This window comes from Paralichthys olivaceus, chromosome 19, assembly GCF_024713975.1.
Source record: "Paralichthys olivaceus isolate ysfri-2021 chromosome 19, ASM2471397v2, whole genome shotgun sequence".
NCBI classification, from domain to species: Eukaryota; Metazoa; Chordata; class Actinopteri; order Pleuronectiformes; family Paralichthyidae; genus Paralichthys; species Paralichthys olivaceus.
The window spans coordinates 11,075,084-11,095,106 of NC_091111.1; the positions used below are offsets into that span (position 1 = coordinate 11,075,084).

Here is a 20,023-nt window from a genome sequence, read left to right on the forward strand (position 1 = left end):
ATCCCAACAAAGTTAAAACAGAACTTTGCTGCATGTTGATGACTCATTACATGGTACTCTCTGTCCTTCCCTGGGCACAACAGTTGCTGGGACGGAGGTTGACACAGCTGTCGCAAAGGAGCATGGTCCCGTGTGGTGAAGCAATGGAACAGAAAAGGTCAGAGGTCGCAGGCATTTAGGCTAAAAGAGAGAACAGGTGATGGAAAGGTGAAGGCGGCTCGCTCCCGTGATTCACCGAGGGGACGGAGGGAATTGGACAGATGCTACGGAGATCAGCGGATTCGGGAATGGAGAAGATTTTAATGATGAAGGGTTGATCTTACACTAAAAGACATTCACATATAATTTCTGTGCTGTTTGCACCAAGAGATGATGAGAAAACTGATCTTAAGAGAAAAATAAACCTTCGTCAAATCTCAGTGGAATACGATGTAAGTCAACAAAAGGTGACCACGTTTGATTCCATCAGGTTTCATCTCTGCTGCTACTTAATTACGCTCTGATCTGTCACTGACGCCCCCAAAAGGTGATAGAACAGGAAACATGTCCCTGTCTTTTCTCACCAATCAAACAATTAAGACATAAAAGGGTCCCCTGGGTGTCAGAACAGGGGCTTTGTCCCCCTAAATGACCCCGCTGTAATGGTCAGGCTGGCGGCCTCTGACCGGGTGACAGGTGAGCTGCAATGTGGTGGATCGGCGCGCAGCAGAGCTCAAACCTGACTGTATATTTTTCTCCATGTAATATGGAAGCTCTCTCATTGAGTAGTTTATTTACATCGCTCTTGCAACAGCATTTTCACGGATCTGTAGATGGGAAAATAGGAAACAACAGCCTGTGTAAGCATTTTATTTAAAATAACTATGTACCCATGACAGCATCCTGCATAACCTCACTATGTATAAGCTAGATAAACTTAATATACAGAATTGAATGACTGGATAGTTAAATCCACCAGTTTATCAAAATAACTGCACAAATACAGTGTATCATAACATGGCTATATCAATAATTATTCATACAAGCAGAAAGAAGGTTAACGTTTCAGTTTTCAAAGTGCTAATATCTAATAACTGTTTAATCTTCTGCTGAGGACTGAGGTCGGAATAGTGTGGAAACCAACCGGTTTCACTTTATTACGTCATATAATGCTTTATTTACCAGTACTTCATTTCCTAATTAGTTTCTAATATAAGTTAATACTATGCTATTATTTTAGATTAATACAATAAGTTTAATTTCAATACATTTCTTGGAAAGAAAAAGGCAATTTGGTGATTTTGAGTTTTTGGGATTGACTTGATTCGTTGATTACGTCTGCAGTTAAAGTAACATTACCACAGAAATACCCATCTAACAAAAGTCCTTGGTTGGCATCACATTAACAATCTTTCCTCTGGTGCAGTGGAACATATTTTCACATGATCCTTTACTGTGGCTCCCGATGGAGGAATGAATGCAGAGCAGCCTATAGACAGCAAAAGCCTGTGGGGGTCGTCAGTCAGCTGCCCCGACTCTGACCAAAAGGGAACGACAACTGCAGGAGAGTCAGGAGCAACGGCGGCAGCAGCAACAGCAGCAACAGCAGCAGCAGCAGCAGCAGCAGCAGTGGTGACACAGAGATGAAACAGAGACAGGGTTTATGGTGGGGGGGTGGGGGGTCAGCTGAATCAGCCGTCCAGCTGAGGAGAGACAGGTGGTCTCCCCCTCTGAAAGCTCTCTTTGGGAGAAACGTCAAACTTAAATCAACATATATTACGATCATCCAGCTCTGTAGGGGATGACGGAGGTAGAAATCTTCTGTAAATGCTGTAAATGTTCCAGATTTTCTAAGAAACATGGAGAATCTAGAGCAGTCTCCTTACATTCAATCAAGCTGCACCAAATTACACACACCAACATTTCAGTTCTTCCCTGACCCTGAACACATCCTTCCACCAAGTTTTGTTCAAATACGTTCAGTTATTTTTCTGTGATCGTGCCTCTGATTATGGAAAGTGTCAAATTTGTATGTATGTTTTTAAATTGTATTATCTATGAGGCATTAGCACCATAATCTAGATTAGGACAATATAAACTTTTCCATTGTTCAAATTCATGTTTTCCACTTTTTCCATTTTGGACAATTATCAAGTTCTGATTTTAATATTTTGACTTCATGATTACACCATTTACATCCAACCCTCCTCTGTGAGGTCCAACCAGGAAGGTTGGTTCCTGTCAGCTCTTAAGTGTATGCTAAACTATTTAATCAAAAATAAAACCTAGCAAGATGCCGGTGAGATTGTGTTTGATCACAATATTGACATTTGATGATCTTGTTACTGTCTCTCTGTTGCACGTCCTCAGGCAATGAATGTTGACAGAGAAGACAATAGGCTGCAGTGCGAGGTAGTCAGAGAGCAACTAAAGCTACAAGGCTCATTTATAGAGGTAAAGTACATTAGTACAAGCTATAACTATAATAAGATAAAAGATGCTATGATGTAAAATTATCTGTCAACTTTCAAAACACTGATCAAAACCAACCTTTTCACAACTGCTTTCAACATTTGATTATCAAGTGTTTCTTATATTTCAATATGTAAATTTGATGTGAACATCATTGAATTCAATAAATACCTTTATCTAGTAATGGTAAAATATATTTTATCACTGAACCTTATAAAGTGTAAAAGTATAAATAGGTTTTTAATGCTATATACTTTCCAAAATGTGCCCACCCAAAGTATCCTCACGTCCTCTCCATCCCCCCCCCCAGGGGAGGTAACAGCTGTGGTGTCACCCCGAGTCACATGACATGGGCAGGTGGGAAAACCTATGTGGGACATCCATCCCCCCTTTCTTTCCTCCTATTCTCTCTCACTCTCTTTCTCTCTCTGAATGTCACACCACATAGGCACACACACACACAGACACACGCACAATCTCCTCTGTTCAAGGGTGTGTCCATTTTGCATTGCTGGAATGTGCTCCGTGTTTGTAACTCATACTGTATGTCTGATCTCCACATTGATGAAATTCCAGGATCTCTCTCACTCTGGTCCCTGCTTGTAGCTGCCATGTCGCTGGCTCTCTCCACTGAGCTGTCAGTTAGTAGAGCATCTTGTCGTGAATGAGCTCAGCCATTATATCCAACCTCACAGCTCTATGACTCCAATGAAGCTCAGAGAAGTTTTATTCAGCCCAATGTAGATGTTGCACAGATGATAAACTGCCCTCCAGTGGCACTAATCTAACATGCAGATATGGATCAATGGTTACTTTGAAATGTGTCAAACCACTGGGGGTGAGCAAGTTCATAACATAACTTAAATATTCAAAAATGTATATCTGTGATAAAAACTCATATTACAGCAGATAAACGAACTGTATAATTATGTAATGAAACAAGTAGGATATACACAGCTTCAAAAACTATATGTTGCAAAGAGTAGTGATAAAGTGATGGACTCAACTGAAATTGTTTACATATTCAGTACAGGCATGTGCCTCTTTCCTTTTTTTTGTCATGTTAAGTTAAGTTAAGTATTATTTCTATTCTTGCCAAACTGTGTATGTTTACTGTATGTCAAAACCAACAGTATGAATATAAATCTATACATGACGGTCCTTCGGTTTAAACACCCTTTATTTTGACCCTTTTCTATAAAGACAATAGCTTTCTTTAATGGCCTGTATAGTAAAATTAGCTGACATAAAATATGTATATATTTCACTCCAATTGCTCTTGAGTGGCCGGGATATATACGATAAGTGCCTGTGCTTCTTCATTGTGGACTTTTTATTCACCTTTAGGTAAAATAATATCTTTAACTACAGTTAATATGTTCATTTACTCAAACATGGTTATTGAGAGAGCACAGATCTGACATCAGCTTTATGAAAAGCAGTCTCTTGTTGTCAGTGGTCAGACACGACACCTATTAGGCTCATGTAATATTTAGTTGTGCAGCTTTAATATCCGCTGTATGTTGATACTGTCTGTCTCTCTGTCAGTGGGAACCTCATGTGGTGGCTGAGTTTCCGGGGACCGTATTTACAAACGGACCGAACGGTGCGAGGAGCCACTCAGCGACAAAACCACATTTTAACGTTACATTAACTTTAATATTCCTGCGTCTTTCCTTTAGTTGAACAAAATTAAAACCAGTTTTACTTGTATACTCTTTTTAAACGACTTCAAGTAACGCGTTCATATGGCGGCGGAGTGTGTTTCCCTCTGATATGTGACCTTTATTTTGAAAAACAGACAGAACAGAGGTTAGTATCTGTCACTGATTCAGAGCTGACTTGTGAACATTACCGGGATTTAATCTTATCGGAGTTGCATCAACTGTGTCGTGATGGTAACCAGATGTATTGGACATTGTTGTGTTTTCGCTGCCTTCACTTGATGTAACGTCAGACATTGAACGCAGCCACGCGTGTGATGGTTTACACTGTGTTCGTGTCTCCAGACCATGAAGCTCACAGCGGCTCGTCTGTCCAAAGTGCTGCAGCTCACCCTGGCGGTCATCAAACCCGACGCGGTGGCTCACCCACTGGTGTTGGAGGTCAGTGCAGACACAGCAACTTTACACTGTTTTATATTGAAGGCCACTTCCGTTGTTTAAGGTCTTAGAGAGAGTGATCAATGCTGTCTAATGGACAAGTTCACCCAAAAAAAATGAAAAACTCTCTCATTATCTACTCACCACTGTGACGATGGAGGTGGTTGAAGTGTTTGAGTCCACAAAACACTTCTGGAGTTTCAGGGGTGAACAGTGTTGCAGCCAAATCCAATACAACTGAAGTAACTGGTGATCACGTCTTCAAACAAATAAAATCAACAGAAGAAAAGATAACATGCCTCCACGCTGCTCCTGGGGTTTCATCCAAGTGTCAGTAAGCCCCGACATTCAAACTTGACTCGAAGCGGCTTCATTACTTTTAAGTCGTAATGTCCTCTGATGTCCTCCTAATCACTGCTGCAGTTCTCTGACATTAAGCCTAAAAAGTTGGTGTCAATGACGCCATTTTGAAACTCGAATTTGAATGATGGGGCAAACAGACACCTGGATGGTCACAGGAGCAGTGTGTTCAAATGATAATTATACTTTAAGGTTGGTTATAATATTGCTAGGATGCTAGGATTTGTGGAAGAAATGCCTTTTCTTACTTTGTGATTCAAGCACTGATATATAAAGTTGTTTTCTCAGTTCTAGTCTGACTCAGAAAGGATAAATATGTCTTTTTTTTCTCCCTCTCAGGCTCTTCACCAGAGAATCTTGGACAACAACTTTGTCATTGTTCGACGCAAAGATCTGGTGTGGAGGAGGCAGGACTCTGAGAGGTTCTACGCGGAACACTCAGGTGTGTATACAACTCATGTCTGTAACTCTATATTGTTATTGTCTTGCTTCGATCCTTCCAGCGATTCTATATCACTACACATGAGTCAGCAGCTGTTTTAGTTGATGTATGTTGGTTGAAACGTTGAACTGAACCCTTTTGTGCTTTAGAGCGATTCTTCTATCAAAGACTTGTTGAATTCATGGCAAGGTGAGCCCCACTTCACACAGTAAATGTGCAAATCCCAAATCATTCTGCTTTCATGGCTTTGAATAAATGTGGTTTTCTGTCTGATGCATTCGAAATGGAATAATAAGGACATTTCATACCTGATAACCCACTGAGCTGGCACAGAGAAGGCTCCCCTCAGACGGTGGTGTTCCTATTTCACGCTCAGCAAGTCACCACTAAATCATTTTCTGAAACTTCACCACAGTTTTTCAATTATCAGCCAAGTGCCATGTTAAGCACAACAACCCCGGAGCAATTGTCTGAAAATTGGCGTGTAGCCAGCTTATAATGGCTCCATATGCATTTAACAACCACTGGACTGCGGAGTTCTTACCACACTAACCTTTCTCTGGGTGTGCGGAGCGTTACTGGAAATAAAACAAGCATCGTAAGCTCCTGTTAAGACGGTTTTGCTGAAGCTGATTACACTGTATCTTCAATGGTTTAATTATCTGAATAGTTTGGTTTTAATTTCCCAGCTGATGCTATAAAGAAAAAGGTGACATGTTGGGAGGGTTTTTCACCAGGACACGAAGGCTGCAGCTGAGTTCTACACTCTGATCCTTTAAAGCCGAGACAGCATCCACAGCTCTTTGTGTGTAACAGCTTCACAGAGCATTATGTGCACTGACTGGAAACATTCAGTTGTGACTGTTGGGTTCTTTGTTTGTCGCAGTGGTCCAATGCGTGCGTACATTTTAGCCAGAGAGGACGGAATACGTCACTGGAGAGAACTGATGGGACCCACCAAAGTGTTCAGAGCCAGATACACCTCCCCCGCCACCATCAGGGCCCAGTTTGGACTCACAGACACACGGAACACAACTCACGGCTCAGGTAGGAAATGGATCATGGATTTAAATACAGTATACACTAGGTTTTCACCCCCTGCGTTATCACATGGTACTATCACATCCCACACTGCAGTTTCATCAGGTTTAACATTAATTGGACAGATTAGTTTAACAGTCTTAACACAAACAGTGGTACCTTTAAAATCATTATGCATTGTGATATATAGTGAATTATAAAGTGTTTCTACAGTAGTGCATCATACAATTTTTCTCAATATTTGCATTAAGTTAATAAATTATCTTATCAATTATTCATGAGTTCTCAAGAGTCTTATTTTTCAACAATACACCCAGTTTGGCTTCTTAAACTAATTTTCAAGTTTTTCTGTTGAATTAGAAAGTTTTCAAAATCCAGATTTTTTTTTTCTTTCTGATCCTTTCTCCAGATTCTGTTGAGTCAGCACACAGAGAAATCGGTTTCTTCTTCCCGGACTTCTGTGTGGACGAGTGGATGGAGAAACAGGAGCCGGCGTTCAGATCTGGACAGTTACACTTCGATCATCAAAAACAGATCCACACACTTTCAGCACAAAGCTGACCCCAGATCTGCTGATCATCAACACACAGGTCAAAGACACAAGCATAAGGACTCAAAGATAAAGACCAGCTGCTGATGCCACATGCTTTACGTGATACTGTGAGAACACATGTTTATTGTTCACGTCACTTCCTCTAAGTGCCACTATGTTCCATGCATGTGTCGTTTAAAACAGATTTTCTTTCCTCGTCGTGTGCAGTATTTTGAAATAAGGTCCGTAAATGTTGTATTAGATTTATTGTCATTAGAAAACACAATAGACACAACCTCCTGTCCAGGCTTCACTGTAAACATTACAGTCGTCACAAGTTCAGTTACCTGAGCCACACAGACTGTAACACAGCAGCAGCTACTCATCAGTGTCAAACGAACACTATAATGTATTTATGCCATGTGAAGATTCAATGACTTCAAATAAAACTGTAACGATACATTAACACATATATTTGTCCTTAAAAGAAGCATCTTAAAGTGAAAATTCTAGTAGGTTTGTGAAATTTGAATTTGCCAAATGAATTTAAAAAGGGGTCATCTGCTGTGATACAGTGTGAATTCTTCATTTATTTTTGGTCTGATATCATATTCCTGCAAAATGTCTTTTTTTTATATTTTCTTATAACAAACTACAGTTTTATGTTTTACATATGTTCAAAGTGACAAAATACAGTGAAACATGGTGGCAACAGGCACAATAGAAATACATTTCATGATATTATCTACAAAATGGCCCATGTTATGTGTTTTAACAAAATGAGAAAATATCCGGACTTCAGTCTCATAATCTAAAGAGTCTCACACGTCCCTCTTGTGCTTCGTCAGCCTTCACGCTCTTTCAGTTTGTTGATTTCCCAGTCATCATTTTTCTTTGGCTCCATCCTCTCAAGTGTTTTGTGTGGCCACCTGTTTCAGACTCTCCACAGGTTTCATCACCTCGTAGGTGGTGAGCGACTTCTTCACCTTCCCGTTCTTGTCCACCTGATGGATGCTCTGCGTCACCGTGATGGTCACCTGCTTTGTGGACATCCGATTGTCCTGCCATTTTGTCTGGGGATGGTGGGGAATGAAAGACAGGACATGGTAAATAGTAATACACCATAAAACTTGTTTTTGGGTTTATTTGGCATGAGAGCTATGTATTTGTTTTTTTGTTGGAAAATTATACATTAAATTTCCCCACAGGCCACAGTGATTTTAAGATGTCTTGTTTTATCTTGCCAAGGATCCATTTAATATCGTGTATGATCAAAAACAAAATCAAAATTCTATCATCAGAGACACTGGACTAGAAAATGTTTGCTTATGCTTAAAATACAAACAACCAAATTTATTAAAATAGTTGCATCTCATCATCAACTGTTAATAAACTAATCTGAAAAAAGAATTTAAAAACAAAGGAACACTTTTTATCCACAAGTGGGACTCCCACAGCTCTTTATTCCTAATATTAATTGAATGACTATAAAAGATAAAGACAGAGAAGCGGAGGAAAACAACAATAATTGAAAGACATCCAGCGTGAGACTCACGATTTCCTCAGTGTGTAGAACACTCCGCCGCTGCACCGTGGTGCCAGACGAAGGCAACACCTCCTCTTTGGGTGGCGAGGGCAGGATGGCAGGAGGGCTGCTGGGTTTCACATCATTCAGACTGACTTCCGACACGGCAGAGCAGACCTTCAGGTACGCCTGAGCCGGAGGGGGGAGGCCGTCCTCAAAGAAATCTGGAACTGCAGCAAAAGAAAAACTTAAATTTGTTTCCTGAAACAACAAAACCACAGGTAATGTACTGTTGATACTGACTACAGGTCATCCCAACTTATTGACCGAACATGTAGTTTCAGTCCCAATACACACATCTATAACACATGGACATGACACAGATGTTTTCCGAGGCGTATACTGTAGGTGTGATGGCTCAGATGCTTTAAAGTAAGAAAAATTGAAATCAAAAGTAGATGCAAACAGAGATTTCCAGAAGGCATCCTGATAAACCACAGTTGGATCACAATGAAGCTAAATCGAATATCCGCAAAGCAAAAATGCAGGAGGCAGAAGAACAACAAAGGAATATCTAGGAAGAATGGTATCGTACACAAGTTATAATGGAAGAGGTGGATTAAAGACACAGAAAGAGAAGAGGAGGCAGTTTAAAATATTCACTATAAAAATAAAAAGAATGACTCCAGAGATTATTCATATGGTGCAATCTGAAACGATGAGTCATTTGGGTGTTGAAACCCTGTTTGTGGCCAAAAAGTTAATAATAAAACTGGACTGCGTTTTCCTGGATTCACAGAATGAAGAAGTCAGATGGTCAACCAACTGGAGCAGTATACAGCACTTGAGCTTTGATTCAGTACTGCATTCTTCTTTTAAAATAGCAAAACATGAGGAAAAGATGTATTCCAATCATGGCAATATAACGATTATAACAAGTTTTATGATCGATAAGATGCAGAATTGGATATTTTGTAAATCAAATAGCGTTAGTCAGCATACACACAACTTATAGGCTGTTTACTGCTTTCACTGAACTAATTAAATACAGTGTGATCAATTATCCATCGATCCATTATCTATACCGCTTTTCCTTCAGGGGGTCTTGGGGGACTGTTCACACTCACATCACACCTATGTTCAAGTTAGAGTCCCCAGTTAACATAACACCAATCTGCATGTGTTTGGACAAAGGGAGAACAAACGCCGGCCAAACTGTGATGAGAGAGGGAAAACCACTGTACCACTGTGCCAACATGAGCAATTATGGAAAACATAACAACATCACTGTGAAGTGAATTGTATGTGCACACAGCTGTGGTGTATTGGATGCTGGCATTCCTCACATTGTTATTATGACACAATCAGAGCAAGTCCTGCATCACCGCGTAACCGTTTCTTTGCCACATATAACAGATGCTCGTGTCAGTCACCATATCGCTGCGCCACTCTTTGATACAGTCTGTGGTTACAAGACGCTGATTAATCTGACCAATTCTGAATCTGTTTTATCCTCTCGGAGCGATGCTGTGCTTTATTTGTCTTCACAATCACATCAAGGCTCCTCTGCCTGGATTCAGTCACAGCTCCACCGGTTGCCAAGAGAGCCAAGGCCTGTTTGAGCACACTGGCTTCTGATGTAACCTATTATTCCTCCATTTACTGTCTCATCCCCCCCTGGCTTCAAAGACGAGTACAGCCGCAGTTCAGAGTAGACACATTAACACAAAAGAAAATGACAGTCAGATCCATGTAAAAAAAATGTTTTACACATCGTCATGTCATATTTAATTCTTAGATGGAGAATGACTCTCACCACAACTCTCTTTCAATTTGTAACTTTAATTTTGCTTTTGCATAATGGCTTATTTTTGTCATTGACAAATTGTCATTGCTAATCCAATCAGATTGGCCCAAAGTCTTCAGTGTCCGAGATACATTAAAACAGTCCCACGGATCAAAAACCTCATTATGCAGCAATTTAAAATGTTGAACGTGCATTTGGTGCAAAGATGTATAAATACCCACAGCCAAGCAAACAACTAAAGTGCATTAGCATGTAGAATATAGAATAAAATAGATTAGAATTGCAAATACACTGTATTCTGCAGTGGGAATCTAATAAACTCATAATTTATACAACCATGAGTGTTTTATTCATCAGTTCAGCAGCTAGAATACCGCCTGTTCCTGTTAGGAGATGATTATTAATTCCAACATCCACTCAGCTCTAATTCATTTTTCTCACCAGGGCTGATTGTTTTCTCCGAAGCAAAGCCGGCCTCGGAGTTCTCAGAGGGGATGCTCTGGATGGACGACAGGGGGATGTCAGTGTCGGTGCTGGTCAGCCATGTTGACTCCGTCTCTTTGGTCCAGCTCTCCAGGTAGCGAGGCTCCAGAGCGTCCGTCCTGCTTCCCCCACAGCCCATCGCTCTCCCGCTGGGCTCCGTCACTTCACAGCTGGACTTCTCTTCAGAACAGAAGAGGGAAAAGAGATTTACACAGGATTTCATTGTTAGCATAGAAAGATATGAGACTGTATGAGTGAAGTGAATCTGTACTGAGGCGGTTTCTTTCCTCTTTTTAATCAAAGTCAAATAACAGGCTACACCACTATCATTAAAACACATTTACAGTATATACCCTTTACTTACACTGGGGTAAAACACTGGTTTCAGGTTTTTGTGGGTGCTTAGTTAGCAACATGAAGTCAAGATGATGAAACTAAATAAGTAAGTAAAGACATGATTGAATAAATAAATAAATACTATTAATAAGGAAATAAGCAAACAAAAGAGTAACAAAACAGTACAAGCAGATAAACAGATATTAAAGAACAGTTTTGAGTTTTATTATGACAGAAATGATCTTGTGGGACTTTCCATGTAGAGCAGACTCTATTTTCAGATACACCACATTCCCCCATGTAACCTCGAGCAGTAATAGGCTTGAAGGGACAGAGCACAATGCAGGTTTATAGGGCTAATAATAATAATAATGAATATGCATTAAATGATAACACTCGGACAAATAAGGGAAAGAAACATCATAATTAATTTGGCATCCAATTAATCATGCAAGTCATTTTTTAAGAAATCAAGTTATTTCCAGGCTATTTGACCAGATATCATCTCACAGGACATCAACATGAACAATACTCACAGCACAGCACACCGCTGTGGGACCCGGTGCCCTCATATGTTGGAGGATTATTGTCTCCAATTACTTTTGTTCTTTCAGGAGTGGGTGCCCTCGCCGTTAACTCACATTTACATGTCTTCATGAACATTTGAAAGCAGCACCCTGTGATTGTCAGTCAGGCCGAGGAAACCATATCACACAGGAGGCTGCTGCAGATCATGAAAACATAGAGTCTCCTGTTGGAAAAGAAGAGAGGGAGAGAGAGGAGGTGAAGAAAAGGCATATTTTTATGTGGATTTATCGACATTTTCTTATATCACTTCATGTCAGAGTCCAACATACAATATTTAAAGTCTTGTTCAGGTTCGCTCTACAAATACATGATGCCATCTTATGACTGTGGATGCTGATGTTGGACAGTTGACAGGTTGTTTCTCATTGTATGTAAAGTATTTTGTATAAACGATCCTATTTCTAAATGTTATATATAATGCATATTCATTGATGAATAATAAAAAATAATGTTATTATATTGATCAATATCCTATTTTCATACTGAAACATACATACTCCAAATAAAGAAATGTCTCTATGTGTGTATATATACACATACTGTATATACATATGCATCTATAGATGTATGTACATACATACTGTATATATGTATCCATACATCCATGTGTGTATGTGCACATATGACACATATATGTGTTTAAATGTATAAAGATATATACACATACATATACGTTATATGTTTATCTATATACAATATATTGTCTGAAACCTACTACAATAGTAGCACTGGAATTTAACACACCTTGAAAAAACACTATAATACACAGATCTGTTGATAAATACACAAACTAAAGCAATGAATGAATAAATAAATGATCTATATATGTATCAATATATCTAGCTATGTACACAATAAGACCTACTATAATTGGATAGCAGAGGAAATCAACACACCTTCTAAAATCACTATAGTACACGGATCTGATTATACAAATATTAAAGAAATGAATGAAGAAATAAACGATCTATCTATCGATCTATGAACATCAGACCTATAATTGGACAGCAGTGGAAATCAATGCACCTCGGAGGATCACATGGCTCAGATCTGTAATCACTGCTCAGTGTGGATCATTGAGTCTTGTTGAACCAGCTTCTGTTTCTGATGAGGTCTGAATTCTACCGATAAGCCTCCTATCGATCCTTCACCTGATCGAATCAAAGAGCTGACAGCAACACACACTGACCGCGAGGGGATGAAGCAAGAAGCGACGTGTTAGACGACGCAGTTCAACATGAGGCTCAATGCGCACAGACGAAGACTTACTGAGGAGGACGATGATGATGATGATGGAGGGTCGCTGCTGGCTCGTCTCGCCCCGGTGCTCCTCCGCGTCCTCCTGCCAGACACAGCCGGAACATGTTTGTCAATACCGATACTCCTCCTCCTCCTCCTCCTCCTCCTCCTCCTCTGGTCGGTTACTCACCGAGCGTCCGTCCGCCTCCTCCACAGACATGGAGATGAGATGAGGAGAGGAGGCTGGTTCATGAGGGAGCAGAGGAAGCTCTCAGCCTCCATGAAGGAGGTTTCTGTCTCTAAACTCCAGTAACATCACATTTACCACAGCTGTTGCTATGGAAACCTAATATAATATCCTCCTCTGTGCTCACAGGGCTCTGCTCCACATCTGCTGTTATTTGAGTCATGTTGCCTGATGATATTAATAATTATAATAATCATTGATAATAATGATAAATATATATACATAGACATACACACAGTTTAAACTAAAGTAATAATGATAGATATATATATGTGTGTGTGTGTATATGTATGTATGTATATATACATGTATATATTAATACTGCAGTATACATACAGTAAGAGAGAGACATGTGAATATATGTTTGTGTCCATATATATATTTATATATACACACACACACACACACAAATAAATGATTATATTATATAGGTAAAATGTTTTTTGGGTATATATTATATATTATCTGCTGGTATAGCAATGGTCACCTTCTGACCACATGCCCTTAAAACCCTAATGAGATGTTCACTACTCTGCCCACAAGGGGACAGTCACAGCCCACCCCTGTCCCTCAACAACCAGGCTGCTGGTGGCTCCCTGACTCTTAACCACAGAGTTAATGTTCAATTAATAAAATAAAAATAAATGGTTGTTGTTTGTTTGCTATAAATGTCAGTCTAAGAAAAAGAAAATACAAAGCTACTGAACAAATAAAAAAAACTTTTAATAGTCTGCTCATTTAATCCTCAGTGCAGCCATCCAGTTTATTGTCTGAGCTCTCAGCCACACAGACCTTTGTGGTCAGAGCTGGGAACACGTGTTTATCCAGGCAAAGTAATGTCGGCAGTGTTGTATCCAAGACAAACAGACTCATGCTCAAACACTGACAAAACAAAAAGAGACTCTTCAGATCAAAATTAAACTATTTGGTGAATGTGGAAAAAACTGGGACAAAGTGGAATCATGGGATAATTGTTATCTGACCATAATATCTAACACTGAAACCAAAGATCACTTTGTTAGGAATATTTTTCTGTTTTTCCTCCGGTTGTGAAACATCTCAGCAAAGTGCACATTCAGCACAGAAATACAGCTACTCTGAACGAGAGCTCGTTAAAATTAAGGTCCTTTGTGTCTAATACATCAGCTGCCAATAGAATTAATTACAAATAAATAGAAGAACGGACATCCACCTGATCAATTCACTAATGGGCACGCTCACCATTAGTTCTGTCTGAGGGACAGATTTAATGTGCAACAGTATGCAGAACATGTCCTGTTAGGTTAGTGATGAGCCACCGTCAATGAGCACACATAATGTACACAGCTTTTAATGACGTCTTTCAAATTGCACAGAATTCACAAGATGCACAAAACATTTTCAAAGAGTTTTTACTTGGAGAGGCCTCCTGATGCTTTGGGTGTAATCAACGTGCAAATTCACATCTTTCTTTCTCACAATGGAGTCGGTAATGGAGACAAAGACAAGATGACAGAGGAGAGAACTTCCCTTTAAATCCACAAACATGAGCTAAAAAGCAAAAAAAGTAGAAACAGATGTTTTATCCATGAGTTTCACGTCATCTCCCCCCAAATACACCTCCAATTTCCCTTTAAATAATCAACTATAATTTCGCACAGGTCCGAGCTGAATCAAATCCCTGTGACTTCCTGCGCCTCCTTCGCCCATCACCCAGGGAATGAATCTCACATTCTGCGGACAGTCAGGTCAATATGAGGCCGGGCAGCTTTGATTTGTATGTCCTGCCTCACTGTCCTATTGGACTGCTGGTCAATAGGCCTGTCTTCCCATTGCCCTGGCGATTAATGTGGCGCGCTGCCAAACACTGCAACGTCATGGACGGACTCGCAGGCGGTTTCTCCCGCAAATAAGGATTCATGCTGCTGCTGGAATATAATGAAAATGTATGTCTTGGAATGGCGACTATTCAATGATATAGCATTTTATATTCAAGGCTATATTAGTCATGTTTTTACATTGCTGGGTGTAAGATTTAAAGCTACATTAATTTATTTCTTTATTCCAACAATTGATGAAATGGCTTCTTGTAAAAGTGACAATATACAGGAAATTGTTACCCAGCTCTGCCTGACCAAAGACAAGAGTTACTTAGACATTAACTAAATTCTAATCAAGTGTTCAAGTGCTCACAAAGTCAACATGTTCCCTTAAAAATTCACAGTGTCACTATAGGACTAGTTTTCGATCAGATATGTTTTCATGCAGGAGCACATTTTCATCTTCTTCTTGAATGTATGTACACAGTGTGTACGTTTGTGTGAAAAACCAAACTCAGTGCTTCCATTGCCCTCAGCGTTCACCCCCCAGCTGCTTCCTTTTCAACAGCTGGTTAAGGCTGATAGGGGATAATATGAACTTTCCGCTGATTCGCAAAGTTTTGCGGGACTGAAAAAGAAGTCAATTCTGCCTAATTCTGACAGGAGGGGGAGTGAATGAGCCGGCAAAGCATCCAAATCCAAACCTTCAGTGGGTTTTTACTGCGACAGCCAGTGAGTTACAAGCCCTGGAAAACTAATTAGGATGGTTTGGGCCTGGAACGGGGAATAGTTGTCACAAAGGTTCACCGCTTTTGCCATCCACTTCTTATCTGTCACAGACTGTGGTGACTGCACTTAAAACACAGGAGTCTAAAGCTTATTGCATGTGATGGATGAGTTTGTCTTGAAATCTGTTTTGATAATCCAAATATATGTATATTCAGATAATGGCACAAACTACACATAAGAAAAATTTATATTTCTTGATCGTCTCACGCCTCAGAAACCTTGAAGCACTCTGTTAATGATACCGAGATATTATCATGTCCACTCGTGCAGATTTCATCAGCAAATTGTTGATATTGGAGCTGCCAGCGGTGCAATGAGCAGCTTATCCAGATTGAGCTTTGCTGGAGGTTGCGGTTCAGTGGCATCAATCACATCTCTGGGATCTTTTTCTGGCAGAGACGCACCACTGCTCCTCGAACTGGTGGAGGCAATCCTCCCCCCCTTCTCTCACGTGGACCCCTGCCAGGGATATCTCCAGAGGTTGTGATCTTTCAATCCATCATGGTCTGAGCTAACATGACACCTTTCTATTAGTGCAAAGTGTTCTGAAGAAAAGGCAGCAACTACCACCCAAATTAAGCAAGCGGGGCTATAAGATAAGGTGAAGGCGGTATTGGGTTGGGCAGCAGTTTATTGCTTTTGTTGAGGGGAACAAGGGACAAGAAGAGCTGCTAACAGTGAAAAGATTTTTCTAGTTTTTATACTTACTTTTAGTTGTTGTTGGAGATGCTTGACTTAATAAGGCCCTTGAAAAAGCTTTGATGGCACAATTCATCGAAATTATTAACAAATCTGCTTGCAGCAACACTTCATATATCTTTAAAAGTGGGATGACTCATCCCTAATGGAAGTTGGAAGAAGAAACTGCAGAGCAAAGCATCATTAAGCATATATATCTTCCTTCCTGTTAAACAGCTTTAATTTTGTAGAATATATAAATTAATATATTTCATCATATCTTGATGAAACAGACTTTTATCTAATTTAATTACATAAGGAAGCGGCAAAGGAAGTCATGTTTGACTTAAAGATGATTAATATTGCTAACATACCAAAGTCAGTCTCCATGACTGATTTATGTAATTTCCCTCAGTGCCATTCATTATCGGTGGAGGTGCTAAAATCGATCTTTAGCCACTCCTCTGGCCCCAATTGATATTTCCGCCTTTTAAATTCTGGTGGAGGCTGGACTACAAATGCAGCCTTTGCACTTTATATGCTTCATTCGTTTCATCCTGCTAAACACACAACTCTAATCCTATCAAAGGCAAGGAATATTCCAGAAAGGGCACTGGTGGGGGCTCATGGGGCGAAAGAGCGGAACATTAGTATTCATGGAACTTCTTGGGACAGACGCTTCGTTTTGGGGAAATGATCTCAGGAAAGTGTGAGGGCGCTCACGTAAACATTAAACTATGAGTTGGCACAAAGAGTCATAATGGATGTTGGAGATTCTGGGCGATTCTGTGTGAACATTGGCTTTACATACAAATTATTCTAATATCTGTGAGTTTTTACCTTGATTGAACTGCAGCTACTAGACATAGGAGGAGCAGTAGTCACTAGTTGCTGTTGAACTGAACTGAAGGAGTCCAACATGGAAGCAGCTTAGAAAGCCTCCAGTAGGCTGTGGTTGAGGAGGAGCAACATATTGGCCAATTCTGCTGGAAGACAAAGCAGCGCCTGATCGACTCTGGCTGGGTCACAAGAGCGAGAGAGTATATTATGATGATCAGATATGATGGGTCCCAGTTCATCCTCGGATGTTAAATTAAAAAAAACTGTGTGTATATATATATATATATATATATATATATACACACACACTGTACAGGATCAAATACATTGCCCTGCCTATTAAACCAATGGCTTCATTATATGAAAGATGTAACCAAGCACAATGTGACACATTTTAGTGTGAGATAAAACAGTTCAAATGCCAGTACAGTAAATAACATATCTTTTTCCAGATGACCCAGTCAGTTGATGACATTTCTCTGCCGTTTGCGACCGAAGGCGGCAACGAGCATTTCACCTTCTTGGATCCTGCTGACCTGCTCCTCCATAAGTACGTAGATAAGTACTTAAACTGAAAATAACATCACAACCTGTTATGTTTAAGTGGGGATGTGGCTCCGGGCTCACTCACTTAAACCACTGGAGTGGGAAATAAAGGGCTTTTGGTTTTCACCTTTACTGCTGTTACCGGGGGGAAAACTCGAGATGTCGAAGCACAAACATGTTTTGCATTCTTTTTTACGGGTGCATTTGACACTGGGGCATTTTTCCTTCATTTCTATATTAACAAGCAGAGGTTCAGATTGAGCATTTTCAACCAAGGATATGAGCACGAACGCAGGGGCCAGAAATGTAATGACCATTTCAAGGCTCGTCTCAGTGAGTCATACAATCGCCTGAACTAAATGGACCTTTCCTCTGGGAAGATACAGAATAATAAGCTTGACAAAAGGCAGTTACCTTGTTATATAATGCAACATCTGTCTAAAAGGCCACAAGAACACAGAAATCAATAGCTATGATCTTGCCCTTAGCTATATCGGCTCAGAGCTCGTAGTTTAAATGTCTCCTGAGAGGAACTATAGAATCATGAAGTCGCCAAATGAGAAACACGTCCTTTGAGGAAAAAATTAATTGATCTGTAAATGCCAAGCTTGTCCTTATTTTATTATTCAGATCCGTAAAGAAAAGTTCAACTCGACAAAATCAGAAAGGATTGATTTTTTCTGCTACATTTCATTCATATTACAAATTTTCTTTTCAAGGAGAAGCAGGGGAGCAGGTGAAATAACTTGTTAAGCCTTTAAACTGATGTGGGAAGACGTCACTATTGAAGGCCATTTAAGTACAACAGGTAAACAAATGCACAGGCACGACTGTGTAGGTGAAGGTCAGAACAGCTCGTCTACAATTGTCTTTAACTGTGATGGACAGTGAAGTAGAAACAACTGCTTCTACATCCATCAGCTTTGTGCATCGTTAACATGGATCCCCATTCAAAGTGTCCACCATCAACTACACACAATAGCTGTGTCTCAATTCAGGGGCAACATCCTTCGCAGGACGCGGTCTACTCGGCCCTCTACCTCTCTCTCGCTCACTCATGCCGACACACACACACAAGTACACACACTCTAATGAGCCGGTGAGATAATTTGGGTAATTAGTGGCTTTGTACTCTCTGAGCAATGATCACCTTCCCTCAGGGGAGCAGCGGGACACTAACAAAGCCAATAGGATCAATCAAGGGCTAATTTAGATTCATTTGTGCTACTTTTATCACAAAGACGATGATGAGCTCACACAGCAGGAGTGAATTTTATTTGAATGTATTTGTTTTTAAATGATATATATATATATTCACTATACAAATACATTTCCTCTTAATATCTACTTTAATGTTTTGCTTTATGAACTTATACAGGAATATGGAATAAACTGATCATTTGTTTGCGTAGTGTTCCATGACAGTCTTCAGTAACACCAATATGAGCACACTAAAGGAGATTTCCATCCAGCTACAGGCTCTTCGCTATCTAGTCAGTCTAATTAAACAATGAGGGGTGTTGTTGCTAGGTTACAGTGATGATTTGGACCACTTGGCGTCACTTGTGTGTGTCAACTCACGCTGGGGCCTTATTGCTTATCTAAATCCCCGTGCAGAGGACAGCTTCTCAGTTTCATTTTCTCTCGCAAATACTTTTATACCAGTGTTATTTTTTAATCTTTTTAAGATCCACGTTAACTTCATCCTGGCTCACCGTCCCGAGATGCAGCCGTCAACAACACCCTGTGACTCATGCAGAATCAATACACACTAAAATGAATCCACATTGCAGGGGCAGAAGTGTGCAGAACAATAAAAAGGAGCAGGCGTCGCAGCAGATGGGATTGTTTCATACGCTGCTGATTCACCGTAATGGGAATAAGGAACATCCGCAGCTTACAGCCTGATGAATGCTTCTCACAACTCAAACAGACAGGACAGGTAACGCGTACAAGTGAACCGAATTCTCTGAAAATAAAGCCAAATCATTACGACCATCTCTTATGGTTTTAGATGTTTCCTTTTATTATGCAATAATGTAATGTCTTATAGAAATAATGAACTCATTATCAGCTTATCAGCTAAATTGCACTTCTTTGGTGCACACAAGGATGAGAAAAACTTTTCTGGAGCAAAAAAAAAAAAAGAGAAACTAAGTCAAACTTTGAACACATAAAGAAAGAGTGAGAAAAGTAAGTGGGGTGAGGTCTGATGGAG

The 20,023-nt window shown here is 40.0% G+C and overlaps 2 protein-coding genes across 4 annotated transcripts in view; one reads left to right on the forward strand and one right to left on the reverse strand.

Moving 5' to 3' along the window:
* Nucleotides 1-4,035: 4,035 nt before the first annotated feature.
* Nucleotides 4,036-8,146, forward strand: nme6 (NME/NM23 nucleoside diphosphate kinase 6). 2 transcript variants are annotated; one of them, XM_020097806.2, is made up of 6 exons: nt 4,036-4,349; nt 4,461-4,556; nt 5,253-5,355; nt 5,505-5,544; nt 6,242-6,402; nt 6,806-8,146. In XM_020097806.2, exons 1-6 carry the CDS (start codon nt 4,347-4,349, stop codon nt 6,955-6,957), a joined length of 555 nt encoding a protein of 184 aa, XP_019953365.1. In that variant the 5' UTR covers nt 4,036-4,346; the 3' UTR covers nt 6,958-8,146. The 2 variants fall into 2 exon arrangements, with proteins under 2 accessions (XP_019953365.1, XP_019953366.1); XM_020097807.2 differs by having other exon boundaries at nt 4,036-4,263.
* Nucleotides 7,837-20,023, reverse strand: part of baalcb (BAALC binder of MAP3K1 and KLF4 b) — a 64,840-nt gene continuing 52,653 nt past the window's right edge. The window contains exons 1-6 of one of the 2 annotated variants that reach the window (XM_069514807.1): nt 13,097-13,214; nt 12,937-13,009; nt 11,721-11,830; nt 10,702-10,923; nt 8,484-8,683; nt 7,837-8,001 (exon numbers count right to left, since the gene is read on the reverse strand). In XM_069514807.1, coding sequence (XP_069370908.1) covers nt 7,837-8,001; nt 8,484-8,683; nt 10,702-10,882 — 546 coding nt within the window. In that variant the 5' untranslated portion in view covers nt 10,883-10,923; nt 11,721-11,830; nt 12,937-13,009; nt 13,097-13,214. Of the gene's footprint in view, nt 8,002-8,483; nt 8,684-10,701; nt 10,924-11,615; nt 11,831-12,936; nt 13,010-13,096; nt 13,215-20,023 lie in introns of those variants that run through there. The other variant, XM_069514806.1, reaches the window with a different exon arrangement.